General features: G+C 41.1%; 2 protein-coding genes across 8 annotated transcripts in view; one reads left to right on the top strand and one right to left on the bottom strand.

Annotated features, from left to right (window-relative positions):
• Positions 1 to 5,409, bottom strand: part of mthfd2l (methylenetetrahydrofolate dehydrogenase (NADP+ dependent) 2 like) — a 29,720-nt gene extending 24,311 nt beyond the window's left edge. The window contains exon 1 of the mRNA XM_071204354.1: positions 5,251 to 5,409. Coding sequence (XP_071060455.1) covers positions 5,251 to 5,291 — 41 coding nt within the window. The 5' untranslated portion in view covers positions 5,292 to 5,409. The remainder of the gene's footprint in view (positions 1 to 5,250) is intronic.
• slc20a2 (solute carrier family 20 member 2) overlaps positions 1 to 24,932 on the top strand; it is a 59,881-nt gene that overhangs the window by 12,898 nt on the left and 22,051 nt on the right. For 4 of the 7 annotated variants that reach the window (XM_034091070.2, XM_034091072.2, XM_034091064.2 and 1 more), the window contains exon 2: positions 23,311 to 23,873. In XM_034091070.2, coding sequence (XP_033946961.1) covers positions 23,585 to 23,873 — 289 coding nt within the window. In that variant the 5' untranslated portion in view covers positions 23,311 to 23,584. Of the gene's footprint in view, positions 1 to 12,633; positions 12,834 to 13,874; positions 14,166 to 23,310; positions 23,874 to 24,932 lie in introns of those variants that run through there. The other 3 variants (XM_034091066.1, XM_034091065.1, XM_034091069.2) reach the window with 3 other exon arrangements.

Raw genomic sequence — 24,932 nt, forward strand, 5'->3', positions numbered from 1 at the left:
TTTTAGGCTTCAGAAAACTATAAGCATTATAGGAATTACTGGGACATTTTTTTATTCTTGGCATTGGAAATTAAATTATCTGTCCAGTTAGGTCACTGACACGTTGAGTTATTTATTTGTCTGAAGGATACTTTTACATACAGAACTAATCCACATTTCCAAAGAGCTGGTATTCTCTCAGGAAAAGGATTGGCAAAACAAAAAAGGTTGTTAATTCTTTAATTACTAGGAAGTGGGAGTTTTGGTGAAAAGTGTTTATCGTGATTTTCTTTCTCCTGATTGTTTCAAGAATATATATTCTGGTATTCAATAATATGATCACTTTCATGGAGTTTGATGGAAACAATTTGTACTGTGACAACAAACTTCTTATTCGTCAATATTCTCGCAATTAAATGTACACGCATAAACTCATAAATAAGGCATTTCTTTTTTATTGTCCCTCATGGGAAAAGGGGTTTATTTTATCCTTGTGAAAGTTATTTTGCATTTGTAGAAATCTATAAATGTTTGAACAGGTGTGAGTTCACGTGTCCATCTTTACTCTGCTCTCTTATGGCGCATTTCCAACTGCAGCGCGTAGCACGGTTTAAGCGTGCCGTGCCAAACCCGGCACGTTTTTTGTTGCGTTTCCACTAGGGGTAGTTCCGGCTAATGGGTACTGTTTCACAGTTTTTCTGGCCCTCCAAAATCCAGGTTCTTTCCGGGACAACAACTGGGCTGAATATGCTAAACTAGTGAGAGAATCGCTGGCAAGGGGGCTACAACTGCAACAAAATTAACATATTTTACCGTGATTTAGTTATAATACACATTTCAAAATGATGCCGAAGTAACAACACACTGATACCGGTTAGTAAAAACCATGAATTAATGCTTTGACAAGTCTGAAGAGAGACGGCAGGCGAAAACCTTTTTAAAATGCGTGTTTTCTGAATGGAGATTTGCTAAGCTAACGCAGTTTATGCTCCGACCGTCCACACTCACAACAACGGCCTATACAGACATAAATAAACCAGCGACTGTATTCGCCATGACACAGGCAGTCTGTGGTTTGTACTTGTTTAACTTTTGTCTAGTTTCTGAACTGATATGAGGAGCTGTGAGCTCTGAGTGCTAAGAGCTAACGGCTGATGTTGGTTTACTGTGGTTCGCATTGAAGCTGACGTCACGGCTCCGCCTACACTGCGTTACTATAGTTACTGCCCCAGCTACTAAACTGTAATGGAAACGCAGCATAAAGTGAGCTAAAACTAACTAAGCCGTGCGAGGCCCTGCAGTGGAAATGCGCCATTAGTGTGGCGAGGGGTGGGACAAGTCTTGTAGATGAATCATCGACCTGTGCGAGCCCGTCCACGCATTTGTGTTGATGATGTTGCTGCCTGTTTGCATTTGATTGTACGGATGGGGCCGGGCTCCATGTAAGGATGAGCAGCTGGCTCACTGGTCACTGCACACACTCATGTGACACTGCTATTTCTAGCCAAATCATTCCTCCTCCCTGCTGCCTTTAGCAACAAGAGTGAGTGCTGGATATGTGACACCTCAGAAAGCAGCTCGGCTGGAAGTCGGAGTCAGTTTGTCAGAAAGAGTGAAGTGGTGTCTAAACAGAGAGAGAGCCACTTTGTGTGTTTGGGGACATGCTAGGTAGAACAATGGCAGGTATGAATGTGAATCATTCTGTTTGAGATGAGTGACATGAAAGTATGGCACATATCTGACATAGCAATTTACATGATGTCAGGTGATAGCATTGAGTTTTCCGAGTTCTGGCTTGGTGGCTTCCTTAACAAACCAACACTTATATTGGTTACTATAGTTTCTGTGACATGTTAATCAAAAAAACAGCCCTCAAGACTCCTAAGCTCTACTGCACGTTCATAATGTAATTAATCTTTACTGACAATTTTAACATTTGGAATATATAACCCAGGTTTTTCCCAGTGTGCTGATCAGTGACATTACCCACTACGATGACAGGCTAGAAGTAACTCGTTCACACATTGTCAACATCTTATGGTTCACGGTTTCTGGGATGGTTTGTCGTCATTGTGGTAAATGTTTGATCACGTTATAAAAGCAATATTGACCCCCAAACTGCCATTGCATCAGTGTGTCAGTTATGGTGACATCTCATATATTATGCAACATCTTTGGTACTAACCAAACTGGTCCATGACATATCAAAATGTGGATAAAGTTCCTATTCACAATGTTTACTGAATGATTTCTCCAATAGTGTTTGTTCAAAACGCAGAACTACTAAATGATTTAAAGATATCATTTGTCTTTACTTAGGATACATGTAATTGTATAGTGTACAGGGAATAATATTGTAATCACATATTACTGCACTGAATCATAGCATTATGCTTAACAAGGCAGAGAGCCTAAGTCGGCATTAGAGGGCAATTTTTCAGTTTAAGGGGGAATAATCAGGGTATTCAAACTGAGTGGAGTATATGATAAGTAGTTTAATAACGGTCTTGTTGCTCACCCTTTAATAATTGTAAAGTGTTTAATTGGCCCTCTTTAGATCTATAATAGTCCAAACAGAGAAATGAGCACAATGTTGGAATGGAGCCTGGAAAATGCACTGGTACCAAAAATACATCTGTACTACAAGAAACCCTGGGGAGAACTCTGAAAGTGCAGCGTGCAGAACGAACAGGTCCTCTGCCTGAGCCCAGATGCTTTTTTAGGGTAATGTCAGGCCAGTAAACTATGAGATACGAGGATTAAATACCATTTAAACTCTCCAGGGTCCCCAGCACTGAACAGGAGATGACATCTTCATAATGTTTCACACATTCCTGTAAGTGACCCCAGCCACCAGCACCCAGTAATGCTGAGAAGGCTTAACCAGTTTTAGTCTGAACTATGGTCAACAAACCTGTCAATATAATCTTTACACATACACTCTTCTGTTTAAGGCTGGCAAATATGATGGTTGGTTTTTCTTCTACTTTTGTCTAAGGTGGAACACATTTTATTACATTTGAATATTGAAATGTAAAGGAGTGCGAGTGCCTTAAAAACTGCAAAGTGAAAATGTTAAGTTGAAGGAACCTTAAAGGTGGGGTAGGTAAGTTTGAGAAACCGTCTCGAGATACACTTTTTGTTATATTCCATGGAATGCCCTTAACATCCCGATAGCAATAGGTGCATTCACACCGCAGTACTTTTCCCACAAAGGTTCATGAGAACTTAGTTCATGAGAACTCTTTAGTTATCATGAAACCGAAATCGATATCAAAAAAGTATTCCGTCCACACGCAATAGGCACCAGAAACGTGCCCGTTCACACGAGACCGCTCAAAAGCGCTGGAGACGCTTTAGTACATATGCCGGGCCTGTAAGTGGCGCTGTACTCCTGCCACCAAAGCAGCGAAGAAGACTTCCCGCGCATTCCATGGTTGTCCTTCTGTTTATTCTCCGCTGTGGACCTTATACATCCATGCTGTGGACGCTCTGGCTCTTTTTCTCCCTCCCCGAGGCAAGCGTTTGCTCCTGCTGTATATCTCTCCGGTAGTCCACCAGCAGATGACAAAACACCCACCTCTCCGCCTCTTCCAAGGGACGAGGGGACCGTGCAGCAGAGTTTCAGTTAGATTTGTTTTCTCCGGTCAACATATCCGTTAAAGTTTAAATCTTCCGGACAAAATTTGAAAAGTGCCGGTCAGAGGTCTTCTTTGTTATTTATTGTTTATAAATTGATAACGACTCTATATAATAATATAAGAATAAAAAAGCCCAGCAGCTGATCTCTGAGCAGGAGAGGTGGGGAGAGGCGGGGCTATTGCTTCAACTTTATCAGTAAATGATCGTATAGGCGTAAACACGGACCCGTTTGCCCCCCCAGAGCGTTTCGTTTGCAGATCTACCCACCTTGGGACCCTTTATCTTTATCATTATCGTTTTCTGCGTTTCCATGTCGGCCTCGTGTGGCCAAACCGTCTATCTGATAGAGAACTGTAGCAGATGCGACCGTTATCGTCCTCGTGTGGCCGGGGCCTAAGTCTAAAGAGTGTGTTGTTGCTGTTCCTAAGGGACCAACAGGGTAGACTAGTTTGTCTCTTTGTATAACAGCTAGCAGGTAGCTGGCAGTTGTAGCGACACACAGCTGACAGAGGTGTCTGAATCTCCCACCACATTGTAAAATGTAAATTACCAACAGTGTGTCATTATGACTATCAGTGGTCAAATAACAACTTTATTGACCAAAATAAAGCTAATATGCTTTAATAACTAAATTGGTCAAACTACAGCTATAGATGGATATAAAGCTCTAGGGAACTACTAGGTTAACTTGAAAATTGACCACACAGAAATGACAAATACATGCATGCATGTATATGACAAAGGCTGAACTGATCTGATCTTGTTTTACTACAATCTGCAGCTCAGGCTGTTGGCTCTACTGCAGCTTTGAATACCCCCTCATTATCATATTTTGCGTGTTAGCGAATATGCAAATTGAAACTTGAAGTACAGAGGATGCATCTCGCTGCAGACACAACGTGATCTCTTAAGGCCCGGCCGGACACACCGGGCCGTATTCGGCCGTCGATAGATGTCTGGCTGTCGATAAGTGTCCTGTCGCCCTACTCAGATTGGTGTGTCCAGCACCGTCGTGTCTTTTCGGTCGTGCCGACACCTTCCGCTCCCGATTCAACATGTTGAATCGGGAGGCTGTCGGCAAAATAAATCACTGATTGGCTGTTCAGCTTAGCGAATCAGTGCATGAGAAGCGAAACGGAAGTGAAGAAGGCACACACAGACAGCAGTGTTTCCCACAGAATTTGATTCTATTTGTGGGGGCACCACATCCACCCCCCCCTCAAATAAGAAAATACATGCGAGTTAATGGTTACTGTAGACAACGTTCTTGTTGCTCTGTGTTGCGTTACAATTTAATAAACTATAAATGTGTCATACTCACATAACTTGAAGAAACTAAGCTAACTGACGATATGAACAATTTTTACCGAAACAAAACACAAGTCTCACAAGAAGCGTCTAAATGAGCCCTGAGTGGAAATAAATTAACACACTTAGCACAGAACTCTAGGTATAATCGATCGATATACTTATCGGATCTGCACAAACGAGCTTTGCTAGCAAGCTGAGTTTCCACAGATTCTAGAAATATAAGTATCCTCACTGAGCGATCAGAACTCGCGACAGGGGAAGCAAAACCAGACAACACACGACGTAGCTTTAGGTAGCAAAACACGGAGATATGCTCACCTTTTGCTGTTATTCTGATAAAAAGTTGTGTTCAATGGCATTAAAACGAGAACGCTGCTGAAGGTTAATCCAATGTTCCACTTTGAAAAAATTATTGATAATCCATAATTCCATTTTTATGTCAAAAACTGAGTTTTCATATTAGCTGCTAATGATAGCTTCCAGAGTGTATGACAGCTTCCGGTTTTGGGTATTCTGGCTACGCGTCACTCTCACTCCTTATTTGGTAACGTGTGTGTATGTGGAACTTCCCCTCCATTCCATTGGCTCTAACGGTTAAAAAGAGATGTCAATCATCTTGTTTTGCATCAATCTTGATACAGGGTACTTATTATATGTTATAGTTTGGATTCCTAAAGCTTTTAGTCTACTATCCCATCATTCAAGGGTGGCTTTCACTATAAGTAATGTTTTTTTTTTTGACGGACGCAATCATTTACATTTGTTTACTATGTTCAATCTGAATTTACTTTAAAATAAAAAAAATCTATATTGATTCTGACTCTTCTACATCCAACTCACAGGTTTATCATTGCTTTGAGAAAAAAAGATTATTAATTTACCCCTTGAAGTGAAGTTATGGTCATTTGTTCTGGGAATGTCATTTTCGAGCCTGAGACCTGGAAAACAGGCTCGGGGCTTGCATATTAAGAGAACACCTACCATTTCAATTTTTGTGGCAAATGAGAAAAACACAAGGGCATTTGAGTTTAACTGTGCCCCCTCCTGGTGGGGCTAGACTTTGTTCTGATTTGAGGGGATAGATGGAAAAGGAAATTATTTATCCCAAAAGGATTAGAGGTGACCCAGACAAACCCACCCTCCTCGTTGACCCTCCATCACCGGAACACCAGCAGACCACTTGTCACAATGACTTTCCTTCAGCGTCGAACATGGTGCGACAGCACTCGGACACAAAGAAAAGTAGCACATGCCACACACAGCCTCAAACTGTGCTTCACCCAAAAAGATCTCCCCTTCCTTAGAGTCACTTTAACAGCTGTATTAAAACATGTTCCTTAATAGCCTGGACTAGTGGCATTATGTAGCCAACCATTTGAGTTGACAGACAGAATTAGAGAAAAAACAATATCAAAGGTCTCCTCTTTCTCTACTTTGATTGCTGCATTCATAGCAGGATAAAAATCATTCCGTTTAACAAGTATCATAAATTCAGTCTGGTTCTAACCTGATTTGCAAACTTGCCACACAAATGCAAAAACGAGCACCTGCCCTTTTTAAGTCGAAAAGTACAATCTGTGAGCGTGTGTGCATGTGCTGTAAGTGTGCTACACTACTGGCAAACATGTGATAGATAACACTGGTCACAAGTGTGTCATTTTAGGATTAACTCATTCATGCTTCCGAAGTAGTGAAAGCAGCTGTAGCCGCATGGATCTAACTCTCCTGCCAGGCAATCTTTCTACTATGTTGACGATAAAAGATTGTGACTTGGTAGTACACAGATTTGTCCAATGTCAGGAAACCTCCCAGCGGACTGTTCAGTTTTTCTTCATCAATCTTTTGGGAGGAAGACTAACGTTAATATAGTTTAGAAAGATTCAGCTAGACTGGATATCTTGTCGAATCTTGGTTCATTGGCAATTTCAGTATCTTGCCAGAGAGAATTAAAATCTCTTAGGTTTTCACTAGTCAGACATTCTGTGGTACATCATGTATCTTCCCTCAGATGGAATACAGCATACAGTTCACCTCCTACAGGGAAGACGCACTGTGCAAAATTAGGGTTTGGTTTACAGTGTACACACTATTGGTGTAAAATGTGACAAGTTTCCCTCCCTATTTCATGATATTTAAAGAACATAACATAACTTGTTTTAAATTCTACAATATTGGAGGGGTAATGCATAGTAACAGGTGTATGGTAGCGTTCAAACTTCGATAATGGTGCCAATATACATTTCAGCACAACTCAAACTTAAGCACTGTCTTCATTGTAGTGAGCAAAACAATTATCTTGTTTTAAAGTGCACATATCATGCTATTTTTAGGCAATAGCATAGGTCTCAGATATATACAAATATATAAAAAACATGTCAATGAAGTGTTTTGCTCAAAATACCAAACAAATCACCCATTCTAACCATGCCTCATATCCCTCTATTTCACTTCCTGTTTCAAAAGTGCTGATTTGGGGTAGGCTATAAAGGTTTTTGTTTAATTAAAGGAGGGGCTGAGCTCATGCGGGAGATTCTACCGGAAAATACTGCCGTGATGAAACGCCATATTATCAAGGATTGTTTCTGAAACACTATGGAGCTCAAAGGCTTTCTCTCTTGCCGGTTATACCACAAGGTGGAGTTCCTTTTATGTCCTGCTTCTTCACACACATGCTCTGTGCAGTACAGGTTAGCTCTGATTGTTAGCGATGCTAATGTAAATATGCACCGATCATATTACGTCCAACAGAGTCAGGCATTGTTTCTGATAGTAACGCTTCTGATAGTCATATCGGACTCAAATCTAAATCAGCTCCGTTGTAGCCCCGTTTTTAGAGATTTGGGTACGGGGGAAAAGAGAGAGGGTTTTATTTTCTGATGCTGCGTGAGTTCCCTGACACACCGGGGACACATATTTATGCATAAAAGACAGCAAATAGTGCATTTTGCATGATGGGTCCCCTTTGATATAGTATTAAAAAGAAAAAATATTTTATATCAGAAAATATTTCAGTGCCAGCTCTTTTTGAAAGAATGAATTGTTGTAAACAATTCAGGTCGACCTTTTACGAAACCAGTGTGTGTTGTTTCTGCAAACTTTACAAACAGGTTAATATGATTTCTTACTTCAGTTCATAAAGTCTCCCTTGGTAGACCCCTTGATGCGATTAAAGCCTAATGCTGAAGTCGTCATGTGAAACTCCCCTCCCTGTTGTGACCGGTCTAAGTGCCAGTTTCTCAGCTCGTTCTACGGCCTGTCAGCCGCGGCTAATGCTAGCAGCACGTTTTCCAGCATTGCTCTTTGTTTTCACCTAGATAAACATGGCAGGCTAATCCACTGACTGACTGATTTGCAGGCCTAATCCAGCCAGCCTCGTGTTTTCCCTCTAGCTGTGTGCACAGAGGTTGTGTGTGCGCCAGGCACAGGCCTCTCAGTTCCGAGAGAGGCCTTCCTGCAAAGTGGTGGCGATGGTAAGGACCCCGTGTCCCCCAATGCCGCCCCCGTCCTCCCACAACGTCTGCGCAGCAGCAGCTCTAATCAAAGCACTCTATAATACTGGTTAGCTGGGTCATGTGCTGGAAGCCAGGATTGAGAGCAAGAGGGCACAGGCCACTAGATCCAGCTTTAGGAGGGGCGTTCTCTCCCCTTTTCCCTCTCTGGGTCCTCCCGCCTCGCTCTGCCGTTCTGTCCTCACAGGTGGGAGATAACCATCCAAGGTAAAAAATGTCCGTTACTCACAGAAAGAATAGAAACAACCATGCATTTTCAAAGTATACTATGTTTTAAAATTATTCAAAGGTGTATAATATAATTTTGTTCCCTTACCAACTGAATTACTTTTTATACATTTTGCCAACAAACAAGCAAAGTAGATACTTCAAACCTTGTTCATTAAAAAAAGAAAATCCTTGGCCTTTCATTCCACCTTTAGTACTCTAGCACTATATAGAATATTTCACAGAATGCTACTACCATGAAACACGACACGGACAAGAACATTTAAAGGTCCCATGTCATGGCCATTTCCACTGATCATAATTCCATTGTTGAGGTCTACTAGAATAGATTTATACTGTGCAATTTTCCAAACTCACATTGGTTTCGCATACAGCATCTCTGTAAAGTATGTGTATTCACTCTCTCCACTAAACGGCTCGTTGCAGCTCTTGCCCCCCCCCCCCTCCCTGTGAGCCCAGTGTGCTCCGATTGGTCAGGACCAGTCGGGACGTTGTGAATCGCGCTGAGCTCCGTGGAGGTGTGATTTCCTTGTTTAGCGATACACAGCGAAACACAGCTGAGCACACACAAAGTCACAGCCGAAGTATAAACAATAAGTGTGGCTTGATATTGATATTGATATTAAGAAAAAGGTTAATAAACACTGTGAGAATGGGTCTGCAGAGAGAATTTCGCCACGATCCCAACTGTCTGTTATCAGCCTGCAGCCAGGGAGGAGAAATCAGCAGAGCTGCCTGCACTGAGTGTGTGAGGAAGTCCATGGATTGGTCAATTTGGACCAATCAGCGGGGGCTTAACGTAACTGCTCCGCGGACGTAATGTAACGGCTCCACGGATTGGTCCATTTCGTTCCAGGGACTACATGACATCATGATGTACCTGGAAGAATCAAATGGACAGTGACGTATCTCCAACGAGGGCGTTTTGGGAGGTATTTTCTGTGTTAGAGTTTTACTCGCTACAGGGTGTACTTTGAGGGTTTTGACTCTGCACACCGTTTACATGCATAAAAACCTTCATAACACACAAGGGGACGGGTAATAACCGTAAAAGCATGACATGTCACCTTTAACATACGTTTTAACCGTCAGTCATTGTGGTCATTTGAAAAATAAATAAAAGACTTGCCCGGAAAAAAAACTGCACAGCTTAGCTCCTGGAAATGTTTTTTATAGGGCTGTCAACATTAACACTTTTATGGTTGCAATTAATCTGGAAACCGTAATGCATTAAAATAAAAATAAAGTAAAATGTTACCCCCCCAAATAAATATATATACCTGTATTTTAAACTTCATTAATCATTTTTAATTGATTGACAGCACTAGTTGTTTATAATGGTTATTCATTTGGAACACTTTCTATCTGGACCCGTTTGAGTTAACATGTCATTAAAAACACATTATATCTACTTTGATTCAATATCATATTCACATATTCAGCACTGACCATTTTTCTTTACTTTTAAAGCACAAGACCAGCATTTGTAGATCTCTTCTGTGTAAAGCACTTGCGTTACGATTTAATTGGTCAGTCGGCACCTTAGTGCAGATGGAAGACCGAAACGGAGAAGACAAGATCAATCCCTCCCTATTAGTGTGGACGTAGCTTCAAGCATCATTAGTCATGTTTTTACTTCTCCTTTCTCACAGAATCTCCTGACCTTTTCTGTGCTGTGTTTTCCACACTCACTAATACCCTCACCCACTTTGCTCCAGTAACACATTGTAATACCGCAGAGCATGCCAACATTAGATTACCAGTCTCAGCGTTTGGGAGAGGGGGGTAAGTTGGAGGTCCCGCCAGTGCTTTGCAAGTATCGAGCCAGGTCAACATTTCCCAGCTTCCACACCTAAGATGACGAGAAACGGGTGGAGGAAGCAGAGGAGGATGCTCAGGAGTGAAGGGGGCAGGTGTCGCTTTTGGGCACCTGCGCTGATTCGTGGAAGAGAACTGGAACCGTCCGGCTGAAGCTGAGTGCAGGAGGGGGGTGAGGAAAACAGAGAGAGGGTCAAGGGTAAGATGACTCCTAAACACAGGAACATGGAGGCAGATGGTTGAAAGAGAAGAAAGGCGGACTTCAACCTCCAAAAGCCTTCTGTGTCGGTATAGTCCTATGATATGATATGATATGAAAGCTAGCCAACTAAACGAGCTCCCTTACTGTTGGTAATAAAGCAGTTGGCTCTGTATTAATCTCTCAAGCAAATTTGATTGGTCAATTAGGATCCCTGTTGTGAGCATGGTTTATTCTCAGAGGTGATTCATAGTTTCTAAGAGCCCTATTTTGGGAGCTGCATCCTTTGTGTTGCTGCTATTTTAACCTTGTGGTTTTAATGCATTATACTTGTTTGTGTGTGTTTACGTGGATACACATGCTGAAGACCTTTTTCTAGATCACATCAAATCCCAAATGTATTTAATATGTTGGAAATCATGAATTTTGTATCTTTTAGATGTTCAATCAGTCATCTGCATGCATTTGTATGGAGCTGTTGTAAACAAACAGTGTAAGCACAGCTCAGTTTCAGTTGTTTAAAACGGTTGTACAGGGACTTGATCAGGGAGGAGTCGCTTCAGTCCCTTTGCCATTTCAGGGTGAGGGAGTCAAACCCGTACACAGTCTCCACTGAAACCAGAGAGAGCTGACCTTACAAAAGTATTTAAACATACGACTTACTCAACACTGGAAGCCAGAGGGGGGCCTCAATTGTTTGCTGTTGTAACACGGCCGGCTTTAGTGTTGCTAAAGGCTCAGATATGTGTTCAGTTCAGGAGTGTGAGACCAACACTTATCTGATTTTGTCAGCCCTTGAAACTGGGTTGAAGAAGGTAACTGCCATATTTATGCACAGAAGAAGACTCGAGCTGCAAAGACCTACACAGAATTCACAATAAACGGCCTTGTGAAAGACGACTGTTTAAAAATATGTAGATGGTAAACTCAGAGTTATTTATGGGTGCTGTTTATCTTTGTTGTTGGTGGTGAGTGCCAATAACACAAAGCCTATTCATCAATCTATGTAATCATCAACTGTGTTTACAATATAATTATTCTACTGAAGGCATATACTACTTATTAGTCCTGTGTTTCTACACATACATGTATAGGCGCACATTTGACACCCAAAATGACATTTGAAACTGACACATGTAGTCAGTTCTTGTGTCAAACCCAAACTATGAAGAGAAAAATAAATATTCATAAAGCCTGAAACGAAGTGTTGATTTCGATTGTGCCATGAGAGTCAGGCAAAGAGTCATCCTGAGATTAGAACTCATCACTATCTAGACAAAAAAAGTGTTCTAAAAACGAATGATTTAGCTGCAGTCCCACATTAGTTCTTGATGGATTGCCTGTAATGGCCGTCAGAAGCAATCTGAAGGATTTCCACAGTCACTTGCTCTTTGACAACCTGACTTAGTGCTGCAATGCAGACCAAAGGCGGCGGAGAGGTTAAGGTTAGGATAAGTCTCCAGGAAATGCATGTAAGTCAATGTAATGTCCCCTGAAGTGGTGTGTGTGTGTGTGTGTGTGTGTGTGTGTGTGTGTGTGTGTGTGTGTGTGTGTGTGTGTGTGTGTGTGTGTGGTGTGTGTGTGTGTGTGTGTGTGTGTGTGTGTGTGTGTGTGTGTGTGTGTGTGTGTGTGTGTGTGTGTGTGTGTGTGTGTGTGTGTGTGTGTGTGTGTGTGTGTGTGTGTGTGTGTGTGTGTGTGTGTGTGTGTGTGTGTGTGTGTGTGTGTGTGTGTGTGTGTGTGTGTGAGGCGTCTTTGAAGACAGTTTTGAAACTACATGCTCTTCTCAGTAATGCACACAGTTGTTGTCATTCTTAAGAGACCCCCGTCGTGGTCATGGAGGCTGACTGGTCCCGACACTGATGTCCAGTGTGTGTTTTGGTTCTAGGAGAGAGCGCCTCCCTGCTGTGAGCGCAGAGTCAGAGGCAGCAGGTGCCGGTGCAGCTGACGCACACAGGCTTTTTAGCAGGCAGGGCCAGTTGGGGGACAGAAAGGGAGAGAATGAGTGAGAGGCAGAAAGCCAGATCAGACCTCTGAGTGTTACCGGACCAATGCATTTATCTGCCCTATTCTAGACCTCGCACAGTATGTGACAACCAAGGGAACATGACCTGAACTGCCCAGACATGTCCTCAGCTTCAAAGGTGTGCGTGAGTGTGTTTTTTTTAATGGTTTTATAAGTACAAAGATTGTTTGGAGCTCAAGAAATAACCTGGAAGACTTGAGGAATGTGTGAGGTGCGTAGTTTTGTTTGAGCGTTTGTTTTTATCAGTTTACTTTTTTTTTTTTATGAAGATACAATAACTGTTCAAAAAGTCAAGAGTGTTGTGCTGGGATCATGGTTAACAGCAAACTATCAGGAAGCTTTTACTCATTATACTATGCTTTATCTACCTGTTAAAGGGGACTTATTAGAGTTATTTCTTATACTCATGTTATCTGAACATGGCAGCGCACACAAAACTGACCAGGTTTACAGAAATGTGTTTTTTTCATGATTGGTCTTTAATATACTTGCTATATATACCCATGCTTCTTGTAGCATTGTGGGTGAGTGTTGAGGAACTGCTGAAGAGTTGTGGACTCTGTGACTCTGCAGTGAATGTGGTCCTCACTCTTCATTGTGTCAAAGAGCCGGCGCGGTCTCCGCCTGCTGAGACCAAGTCACATAAAGACATACTGTTCAGCATGAGAGAGAACGGCAGAGAAAGTGAAATCACAATGTTGAGATAGTGTGTGTGTGTGTGTGTGTGCACTTGTGTGACAACCGCCTGGTGTTACCAAGACCCGAAGTGGCTCGACTCATTTCATGATGCATTAATGAGCATTATAGATTATTGTGTAACCCAGACCTCACACTGATCAGGTCTTTCAGTATGTAGTTGCTCAAAGGTGCATATTATATTGACCAAAGTAACCAAGGGAAGGCTCCCAATGCCCTTGATCCATCGGCATGCTTTTCAACACAGCTTCTCCTCCTCTCCCTCATTTCTCCCCCTCGTTTGTTATCCTCCTCCGCCGCCATTGGCTGCCTCCTCTCCTTCTGTCCGTCCCCCCTGCTCACGGACAGCCAGTCAGCGGTACACATGTCTCTTCCACATTCATCATTGGCTGGCGTGTGCTGTGAATGCGGATCCTTTCCTTTAAGAGGCAGTCTAGACTAAGCTGGCTGCACGGATTGCTCTCCTCTCTCTCGTTCGTTCGCTCGCTCGTTCCTTCTCTTTCCTGCAACACCACTACAACCTGCTGATTTATCTTCTTCCTTTCTCTCCTCCCGCCACCAGCCGTTCTCTTCCACTGTCATAATTTAATTTCTCGTCATATCACATGTTCACCCTTCAGTTTTAATCCTGGTCCATTTGTCTTTTTCAACCGAATATTTCCTTTCGTCTGTTTCTATCCCCAATACTGTCATTTCTGTCTTTGACATTCTTTCATGTCCACCACTTTCTCTCTCTCCGTTGATGTGAGAAGACATGAAGGTGAGTGGAGCTGATTTACAGGCCTACTCGTCTCTTTTTTCTGCTTTTTGTCTTAACCATAGCTCTTAACTTTATAAGCCATCTGATAGATGACAACTGCAGGACAGTGTCCTTGTAGGCAGAGAATGCAGCTGTGTATGCTTCAGGTGTAACAATTGGATAGTGCCGGTAGTGATGCGACTGTGAGTCATCCTCTGACGCTGCATATATGTTCTCTTGTCCTTTCAGCATGTGCCTACAGATGAAAGGTTAGTTGATGAGTGGAGGATGGGGGGGCTTTGAAATCATTGCGTGGAAAGTGTAGTCGTATGTCAATGCAGCCTGTAGATCGTGACAGTGTTTTGCAGCAGCTGTGCTGCAGTGGCATCTGACGCGGATTAATGAGCACTGTATGGCAGCGAGTGATCACAGGAAGTTTCTCTTCAGTCAGGGAACATAACATAACAAAAGCTTCCAGAGCCCAGTGCCGTAACAGGTTATTATGCTCTGTGAAGTAGCTGGATAGTACACATAATCTTCAGTTTGTAAAATAATGTCAATATTCTCCACATGGTTTGAGCAACTTCCCTTAAATGTGTCCTCATCTAGGCATCTTGAAAAATATTCAAGCACAGATCACTTGTGGACCTAATTTAGTCTCGTTTCCCCACATAGTGTTTTCTGTGTCAGTGCCCTCATTATGTTTGTTATGTTTTGCCACCTGGCACCCACAGGGAGAAAATGTGTCATCCAGAAATAATCGTCAAGAGCATGTAGCCTCAGAGAGCATGTCACTCTCAAGTGATTTTATTTAGAGTATCTTTTTAAATGGGAAAGCAATTTAATTCTAGCTGAGTATGAGATGGTAACATACACACACACACACACACACACACACACACACACACACACACACACACACACACACACACACACACACACACACACACACACACACACACACACACACACACACACACACACACACACACACACACACACACACACACACACACACACACACACACACACCACTGCCATTCCAAGTCGCTGGCCTGCCCATTGGGAGCAATTTTGGGTCAGTATTGACTTGCTAGAGTACACTTAGACATGTGGACAGAAGAAGCAGAGGATTGAACCGGCAACCATTAGTGGATGACCTGGTCTACCTCCTGGGAAACGGCAATCCCCAGATAGTAAAGTTTCATACAATCATACAAACTCGAAGAAATCTCCAATATTAGAAAATCTCATCTAATGGCAGTAACAAATGGTGGGAATACTTGGATTTAAAGTTTTCTAAAAGAGAGTTGCATATGTTTGTAAGAAGAAAAACTTCAACTAAATATTCTCAACTTGTCCATAAATTACCAATCTCCCATTTTCTGGAGTCTATGGAGATGATTCCAAAAGTGGTAGCCACGGTTACATCAGTTTAACAACATCACGAAAACATCATAATGTGTCGTCAATTAAAATCCGCCTGAAATTAATTGGGCAATTATAATCCAAAGTATCTGCTCTCAAATATTGCTAGCTGTCATAAAATCAAGAGCAATCACCTCGGACAGCTCCCACATCCCTGGTGGTCTCCGGTTCAGCACCCTGGACAGCGGTCCTGACACACTTCAGTGCAGAAGGTTATAAAAGATTTACCTGAGCTCAACATGGAAGCTGTATGTAACTGTAGGATTATCTATTTATTGTAACAAACATATATCACAGCTGAACATTAAACAGTTACTTGCAATAGTGTTGTTGGTACTTGGATTCCTGCTGCCAGATAAAGTCAATTAACTTGAGCCGCTGCTCCTCGAAAAGAAAAAGGTGGGCTTTAAGAAATAAATGCAAGGCTCTCTGACACATTATCAGTATTTAATTCCATGTGGCCTTTTAAACCAACTCTATTTTGTTGTGTAGAAATTGGAAATGAATGAATGATAATTTAAAGTGAAATTCCTTTTATTCTGTTGTAAAACCTGCTGCTACTGTGTAGCGATTCTGCCTGTCATACCAACACACACAATCCCTCCTGTGATCCAAAACCTACCCGCCCACTCCTCCACTAGCCATTAAAAATGTCTCGTCAGCTGTGACAAGGGGGGACGATAAAAGAGGCGAACAAACCAAAATGGAAGAGATTGTTTTGAGGAAGCGGAGACGCTGACCAGCGGCGCAATCGTCACGGGGGAAAAAAAACCTCTATTGGCTGCACGGAAGCTGGTGCTCGCTGTTTCTCTCAGAAATGTAAATAGAACGCCGGCAGGCGCTGACACTTCCGGGTTTGGAGTATAGTCAGGGAAGACGGCATAAAACCCGGTCTGGACTTAATACTCAGACCTGACTACACGAAGCAGTGTAATCTGTATTTATTTAAAGTGTTGTGTGGGAGGATGGGGAAATTAAACGAAGATGTGTTTCCTGTGGTTGGTGAACTGAACTGAATCTAATACGCTATATGGATTATTGTTTTGGGATAGCCGTGGACTGTACAAAGAAAACCTGGAACGGAGTTTTGTGGATTATGTTATTTTTGTTGGACTATTTTTCATGAACTATATTGATTACACTTTTTTCAATCACATGGGACTCATTGTTTTTGAACTATTGAATATATTATTTGTCTGCATTTAAAGAGATGTGTTGTGTGTTTTTGTTCAAAGGTATTCATTTACTATATTGAAAGTATAGAAATATTTGACTGGTTAAGAGGGACATATATGCTGTATGTTTTTCCTGTCGGTAACATGTACCCTTTGTAGGGTTTGACTTGATCTTAACTCTAAATTGTCAGGCTTGACCTGACTGGCACCCAGCAACTATAGTCAAACCGCTACAACTGTATGTAATATGTGCATGTCTAAATTTAAACACTTTATCCTTAACAACTATTAAAAACACAACTTGTCCCTCTGAGTGAGTTCCTCCACCTCATCTCAAACATCTCTCCTAAATTATTCTACTTAGCCAAAAAGTCATTCCTTCCCTCCGGTATCAATGGCTGTGAGTTTTTCATTAATTCCAACATTTTACTGTTTCATCTCCAGTTTATGCTCTGCATCCTAATGATCAGCAATACAGCAACATACTCCTGTAATGTATTCTTACCCACTTGAAAACATAACCTTCAGAAAGGTTGCATAACATTATATGCAACACATTTTATTAAGGTATTGAAGTCTTTAGTGGTTTCGCTTTCAAAATGCTTCAAAGCTTCAAGGTCCCAATGAATCATTCATTAAAGCAGCATGAATGCTCACAAGTCACACAGCTTGATCGTGTAGCCTGAGGTGGTGAGGACCCCTACTAAAGATCATAAAGCCAATCTTTTGGCAAGAAATCTGTTTTATGAAAGCTCTGTTTGGCTTGTAAGACATGCATGAATCCTGGCACATACTGTGTTCTCTGGATATTTGCTGTATGTACAATAGGGCTGAACGATTAATCGATTTTAAATCGAAATTGCGATTTGAAATGATGCGATTATCAAATCGCAAAGCCTGCGATTCCTTTTAACATTTTTTTGTTTTGTTTTGTTCTTCTTGTGTGTCAGTCATCCACACCAATCAGAAGTGCTGTGCTCCACATGTACCAGCCATTGTTAACCAATCAGAAGTGGCCCATGATAGAAGGTGATAGACAGATTGATCCAATCACCTGCCAAGTATTTTTGAAAGTGCCTGCCCTTTCCAAATGGCTTCCAATGGAGCTTTCCTAGGCAAGGCAAGTTTATTTATATAGCACCTTTCAACACAAGGCAATTCAAAGTGCTTTACAACAATGAAAGACATTAAGAAAATGGCATTTAATATCAGTCATTAAAAAGCAAAGATAACAAAATAAACATTAAAAGAAAAAATACATGGATAAAAGTTACAGTGCAGTTTAAGATGTGAATAGTTCAATTAAAAGCAGCGACAAAAAGAAAAGTCTTAAGCCTGGATTTAAAAGTAGTCAGAGTTGCAGCGGACCTGCAGGTTTCTGGGAGTTTGTTCCAGATATTTGGAGCATAATAACTAAACGCTGCTTTACCATGTTTAGTCCTGAGTCTGGGGACAGAAAGCTGACCAGTCCCAGAAGACCTGAGAGTTCTGGATGTTTCATAATTTAGCAGTAGGTCAGAAATGTATTTCGGGCCTAAACCATTCAGTGCTTTATAAACCAGCAGCAATATTTTTGAAATCTATTCTTTGACACACAGGAAGCCAGTGTAAAGATTTCAGAACAGGAGTGATGTGATCCACTTTCTTAGTGTTAGTGAGGACTCGAGCAGCGGCGTTCTGAATTAGTCTTTTAATCCTAGATATATTCTTTTTAGGTGATAGTAGGCTGATTTAGTAATTGTTTTAATGTGACTGTTGAAACTCAGGTCAGAGTCCATGACTACACCTATATTTCTGGCTTTATCTGTTGTTATGAACATTGCAGGCTGAAGCTCAGCGCTAACTTTTATACATTCTGCCTTGGCTCCAAAAACCATTACCTCAGTTTTATCTTTGTTTAATTGGAGAAAGTTCTGACACATCCAGTCATTGATTTGTTCAATGCACTTACTCAGTGTTTGAATTGGAGCATAGTCTCCTGGTGGAATGGTTATGTAAATGTGTGTCATCCCCATAGCTATGGTAACTTATTTTGTTGTTTTTCATTATCTGAGCCAGTGGTAGCATGTAGATGTTAAAGAGAAGAGGCCCCAAGATGGAGCCTTGAGGTACCCCACATGTCATATTTGTCAACTCAGATGTGTATTTACCTATAGAAACAAAAAAATGTCTGTCCTTTAAGTAGGATTCAAACCAATTTAGAACTGTTTCTGAAAGTCCCACCCAGATGGTTCCTAGATGGTCTGGTGAAACAAACTATCTGAGTCAGGTTAGTAATGCTCCATCACATGTTTTATATCTATTACAGGGTGAATCTTAAACTGAAACTTGACTTTAAAGCAACCCAACGGAAGTTTCATGTAAGTTTAGTTCTTTCACTCGTAGCTCAGGCTGTGGGGGTGCTAGAGACGGGAGCACGTTGATGCGACCTTCCTAGCCGGAGATATGGCCGCATTTTACAACAAACTTCCGTTGGGTCACTTAAAAACAAATATCGCGAATCGCAATCGCAATATTTGTAAGAAAAATGTATCAATCAATATGTAGAAAGTCTGGCACAATTTTCTATGCAAGGTCATAGAGGTCAAATACCTCTTAATATGTGAGATATGTCCAGGCTGTGTTATCCACAGTCGCTGTAGGCCTTTGGATGTGTTGAACTGAATTTAATTGTGTTTCTAACACTCACATGTTGTGAGCAGCAGACAGATTTTTAAATGTAGTGTACTTTAGACTAAATATTTGTCAAAAGTTAATTGTTTTTAGTCCTTTGTAATGTTTCTACAACACATTAGGCTAACCAGCTGCTAGCTATAGTTTTCCTTTAATGCATGTGTGTGCATTGAATGTGCAGACATGAGAGTGGCAGTAATCTACTCCTCTAACTCTTAGCAAGAGAGCAAATAAGCCTTTTTCCAAGAATGTAAACACAGGACTACTCCTGCTCTATAATAGTTAAGATGGCTTAAACACAAAGAAAATGTACCAACAGGCATTGAGTTAACTTTAGGCTATCATTCTATAAGCACTTTAAGCTTCAGTAGAACCATATCAAAAACCCTTTTAATATCCCCGACAAAGAAAAATCGATGAAACTAGATATTTCACAGATTATAGGGTGAAGGTCGACATGTACTTCATACGGCTTTGTCTGGGCCCTCAGGCTGTCACTTTAGTCCCTTAACATGCTGACTATTTCCTGTAGCGCTGACGAGGCTATTGAAGTTGGAGCACATGTTTTTATTCCACTTAAACGAGGACAGAGGGACTGTTTTTATCTCCTGTGTAGCACAGCAGTCAATTAGAGGACTCTACAGGTTACCCCTAGACGACTTGGCCCTGGAGAAAAATAGTTGTTATGTGCGCAACTGGGAGAGGGGGCATGTGAGCTGGTGGTTACAGCAGGACGAGGTCTTCAGACTGGACTGAGCGTCAGCTGCAGCTGTCATGTTGAGTTTCCCTTTTTAGAAAATTGTAGACCTGATTAAAAACGCCTGGTATATGTGAATATGCCTACACTAGAGTCACTAGTGATCATCTTTCCTCCTTCTCTCTCTTCAACGATGGACTCTCTGCTTTGTCTGGTGTGGCGTCAGACTGTTCCCTCTGTGGAGCTGTGTTTTGTGGAGCGCCGTGTTTAACTGTGGTCCTCTGGTGGCGGAGGTGTTCCCGAATTAAACATTTACACAGTGTCTTGTTTAAGTCCTTCAAGGTCTGCTACTGTGACTACATTGACTGTGAAATATGTGTTTATACAGCACTTCTTAAAAGAGATTTTCAAACAATAAAACCAGATTATGTAACGAGACGTATACACAAATTATTTAGGGTTTCTCATAATAACGTGCCTGCTGTTGCAGATTTAATGAAACAGAATTGTAATGTTTCTGATAAACCAGTCTACATGAGAACCAACTGTACATCACATGAAGCACTTAAGGAATGATTTTACAGCTTCAGATAAAGATCAGAGACCTACTTAGGATTTTATTGTTATGTTCGATCATGAATTAATAACTTAGGTAACCTTTTAGTAGACTTGAGCAGTATAATGGTATTACGGTATACCAGGACATTTAAATTTCCCAAGGTGATGTTATTCAATACTTTTAAAAAATGCAAATACTCCTCTTAAATGTATACAGTCACGGTTCTTACCAGCATATTTCAAGCCCAGCAGGACAAAGTTAGCTCCCTGCCGGGCATAAGCATCAGGGATTTCAAAACAAGTACAGATAAATACTATAATATACCGTATACCCAGGTGAAATGTCAGGAAGGTGTGAGAAAACACAGACCTTACAAGCCTTCTTTTTTGGTAGCAATACTCATGATGGACACAATTGTATGACTTGAGGTTATGGACTTTTGGCCCAGAAGTCTCAGACCTCTCTCTAAAGACTCTTTAAGTCCAGGAGCTGTGATCCTTTCACTCTGATCCTGCGCTCTGATCTCTGGAAGCGGTTGAGAAGAGAATTGTCCCTCAGGGATCAGTGAAGTACCACATATTTTTATCTCAATTCTTAGCTCAACTCAGAGCTCTCTTTTCCTGACAAATGTCCATTGTCACTTTAGGTACTGGAACCATATCTTTGAGGGTCTTACTCAGACCTGATTAAAAACAAATTATTGTCTATATTCACATGTGTTGTGGTTTGATAATAGGATAAAGCATAACCGTATGTGACCTCAACTGTTCCAGATGGGGAGGAGGGAGCCATAACGTGCCGCAGGTTATAAGAAAACCTCTCCGCCCCCCCACGATGGGGAGCACAGTCGTGTTCATGCTGAGGGAATGTGCTACTCCGGCCTGCAAGCTGTTTACATTTAATGCTCCCATTAACATTTGGCTTAACCGTAGAAGGAAATGTGCGGCCATTAACCCCTATGAAATGACTCTGATTATGTGGCATAGTCAAAGTTAAAAGAGGAGAGAGAACCCAGACCAAGTCGTTTGTGGCTTAGAGGTTTCTCAGGGACCACCAGAGGCTTCAGTGTTGGTGGCCTCATCGCCTATTTCTGAGGCATGTTGTCATTGTTGTGATGTAAATAAGCCTTGTGGAACTTAACAGGGACGTGGGAAGCTGTTGCCTGTTGTTTGAGTGAATCTGATGTTATCCTCCTATCAAATAAATAGAAAGGAAGTGCAGAGCCTAGCTTTCTAATCCCAACAGAGTCGGTGGATCCCCTAACAACCACAACTGCTATTTTATTATGGCTACAACTAACAAGTATTTGATTTATCAATGAATCATTCCATCTACTAAGGGTAAGAAAATAGTTAAATATGCTCAATATAATCACGTTAAAATGTCTTGTTTTTTCCAACCAAGTCCAACAACTGATATTATTGGAAAAAAACGTTATGGAACCAAGCATTAGACATTTTCTTTGCTATAGCTGATGAAAGGTTTTATTTGTTAAAAAGGATAGGACTTTTCTTTAGATCAATTAGTCATTTTAGGTCTATACTTTATTATTCTTTTATCATCATTATTCAAAACACTGATCAATTCACAGGCATTCTGCTTATTGTCAAATTTGACTTTATAGTTTGATTTATTAAAAACATCTTTTATAATGATCTTTTCACCCCTTTTCAACGTTTTGTCGTTTCATTGACAATAATTGATGCATGCAGAACCAGGGAAGTTACAGTGTTTCTACTATACAATCAGCTTACTTACCTGAGCCCAAAAAGGGCAGTTTTGTGAACTTAGCCCCCCCCCTGCAGCAATGAAACACACTGCTGATGTTCTTACTGCATTGCAGTCTTAACTTTTTTCATTTTGTACTGCAAGCCTTCAATTTGTTTGAACTTGTACTCCAAAGCTTGTTACAAAATGTGTGTGTACCTTTGACTGTCACCAGCATCATGCAGTCATGCTCAGGCCAAATGAGCAAAGATTAGAAAAGTGAATAACATTTTCCGAGCAAATGTCCACCGACTGTATTTCAGTAAAATCAGCGTCATGTGATTTAAAAACATTTAATACCATTGGTAATTCCGCCTAATATAAATGTATGCATTAGTGTGTCAGACATAACAATGATAGTGGTCAGGATAATCTGGTCTAATATAAAAACTCAATTATAAATGAATGTCAAAGGCTATCTGGATGTGTGGCAAAGGGTAAAGCTGTGAAATAAAAGTAGGTAGTCATGTCAGCTGCCCTGTTGTGTTGGGGATGAGGTGTTAACAGTGTACTCTTCTGTTGGGAGAATTGCTCACCTCTCACTCTGGATACTGTGGTCTTATTATAGCCTCAGCGCTAACAGCAGGCCCTCTGAAAAGTCTGATTTGATTTCTTTGAAGTGCAGACTTCAAGTGATGTCCTAATGTGGCTATCTGAGATGTTATCAGCTTTCCCCTCATTTCATCAAAGCCCATTCTGCATTGTCATCATCCATACTGAATCGGTTTTGTCTTCATAGACTCCCTCCTTACTCTCTGGTCCCTCCCCCTTTTTTTCTCGTCAGGCGTTGTCAGGGTTGAAAAAGGGTAATCACGGGTGTTAACACTAATCTGTTCCTGTGTCTCTTGTGTCTTGTCTCTCTGGCAGGTGAAGGATTGTAAGGATACCCCGTCTCACACTAAGCTATGGAATGCTCCCTGCACCCACCATCACTAGTCTCCAATCTTTGGACTGAGCTCAAAACGCTTAGTTAGCTGCTGTGCTTCTCCCCTCAAACTCTTTATAACCAGGGGACGAAGAAAAGGAGCGGACTTACCTCAACCGCATTGGCGCACAGAGCACTTCTATCTTTTAAAGAATCAATAAGCTATTTTTGTCTTTTTCTCCACTTGGATTTTGCCCCCCGTGAAAACATATCAAGATGGATCTAGAGCCGTATCTGTGGATGGTGATCCTTGGCTTCATCATTGCCTTTGTTCTAGCCTTTTCTGTGGGCGCCAATGATGTGGCCAATTCTTTTGGCACAGCAGTGGGGTCCGGCGTGGTCACATTAAAGCAGGCCTGCATCCTGGCGTCTATCTTTGAGACCCTTGGCTCAATGCTGCTGGGGGCCAAAGTGGGCGAGACGATTCGGAAGGGCATCATAGACGTCTCCCTTTACAACGAGACGGTGCCTACACTCATGGCAGGGGAGGTCAGCGCCATGGTCGGTAAGTTTGTCAAATCTTTACATCAAATATGGAGCTGAAATGATATGTTGATTATTCTATATTCAAGAAAAATGCATTCTCTGATTTAAGTTGCCAAATGATCATATATGACAGTCACTTGAATATCTTTCGGTTTTTGAACAAACATGTAAGAAAATGTCTCCTTGGGTTCTGGGAAATCAAAGCCACCAATTAAAAAGAAAAGTGTAATCCAGGGAGTTGGGTAATTGCTGCTTTTGACTCACTTTAGAAAGTCACACTAATGAGTAATAATTACATGACATATGAAACAATTAGCAGATCATGAAATGAATTAACCTGTAACTTTCTTTTGATTTGCCAAGTTTCTCTATTTACGGTTCAGGTTCAGGTTCTTTATTTGTACCCATAGGTAGATTTTGTTTGCAGAGAAAAAGGGGATCCATCCTGACACACTCTAAAAACAAACACAAACAACAGACACATCTCTAATAAAAGGACTAATAAAAAGTACAAGTACACCCTGCTCCGTCAAATCTCAAAATATTTCTAAAACATTTAAGAAGAAAAATACTAGTACAATCATGGACATTCAAAATACCTAATTAAATAATTAAATAGGCATCTGTGTGACACTCCTATGGTGTGTTAATTTGTGCAACAGCTGCTGGGATAAAACAGTTTTTATACCGCTTCGTTCTACTCTTTGAAGGAAGGAAAAAGCTTAAATTCTGTCTTTGTCAACTGAAAATATTTTGGATTTGTACAGTTGGTCGGACTAAATAATAGATAAAAAAATGTTGTAATAATAATCAACAAATGAATCTGATAGTATATAGTTAGTTGCAACTTTAAAATATGTATCAACAGAAACCTCTGTGATTACCACTGTATAGATGTAGAACGTGTTTGCAGAGTAAAATACTTCCATAGGTTAACATATGCTGTTGACGTTGTTTGGGATATTTGTTGAATAGGTGAATTTTAGGACTGCAACAGATATTTAACAGTGCCTATCACAAGTTCTACAGTCCATTATCTAATCGCTATTTTTATATAAATGGTCCAAACCTCAAACAT

This window comes from Pseudochaenichthys georgianus, chromosome 9 (genome assembly GCF_902827115.2).
Source record: "Pseudochaenichthys georgianus chromosome 9, fPseGeo1.2, whole genome shotgun sequence".
Classification (NCBI taxonomy): Eukaryota; Metazoa; Chordata; class Actinopteri; order Perciformes; family Channichthyidae; genus Pseudochaenichthys; species Pseudochaenichthys georgianus.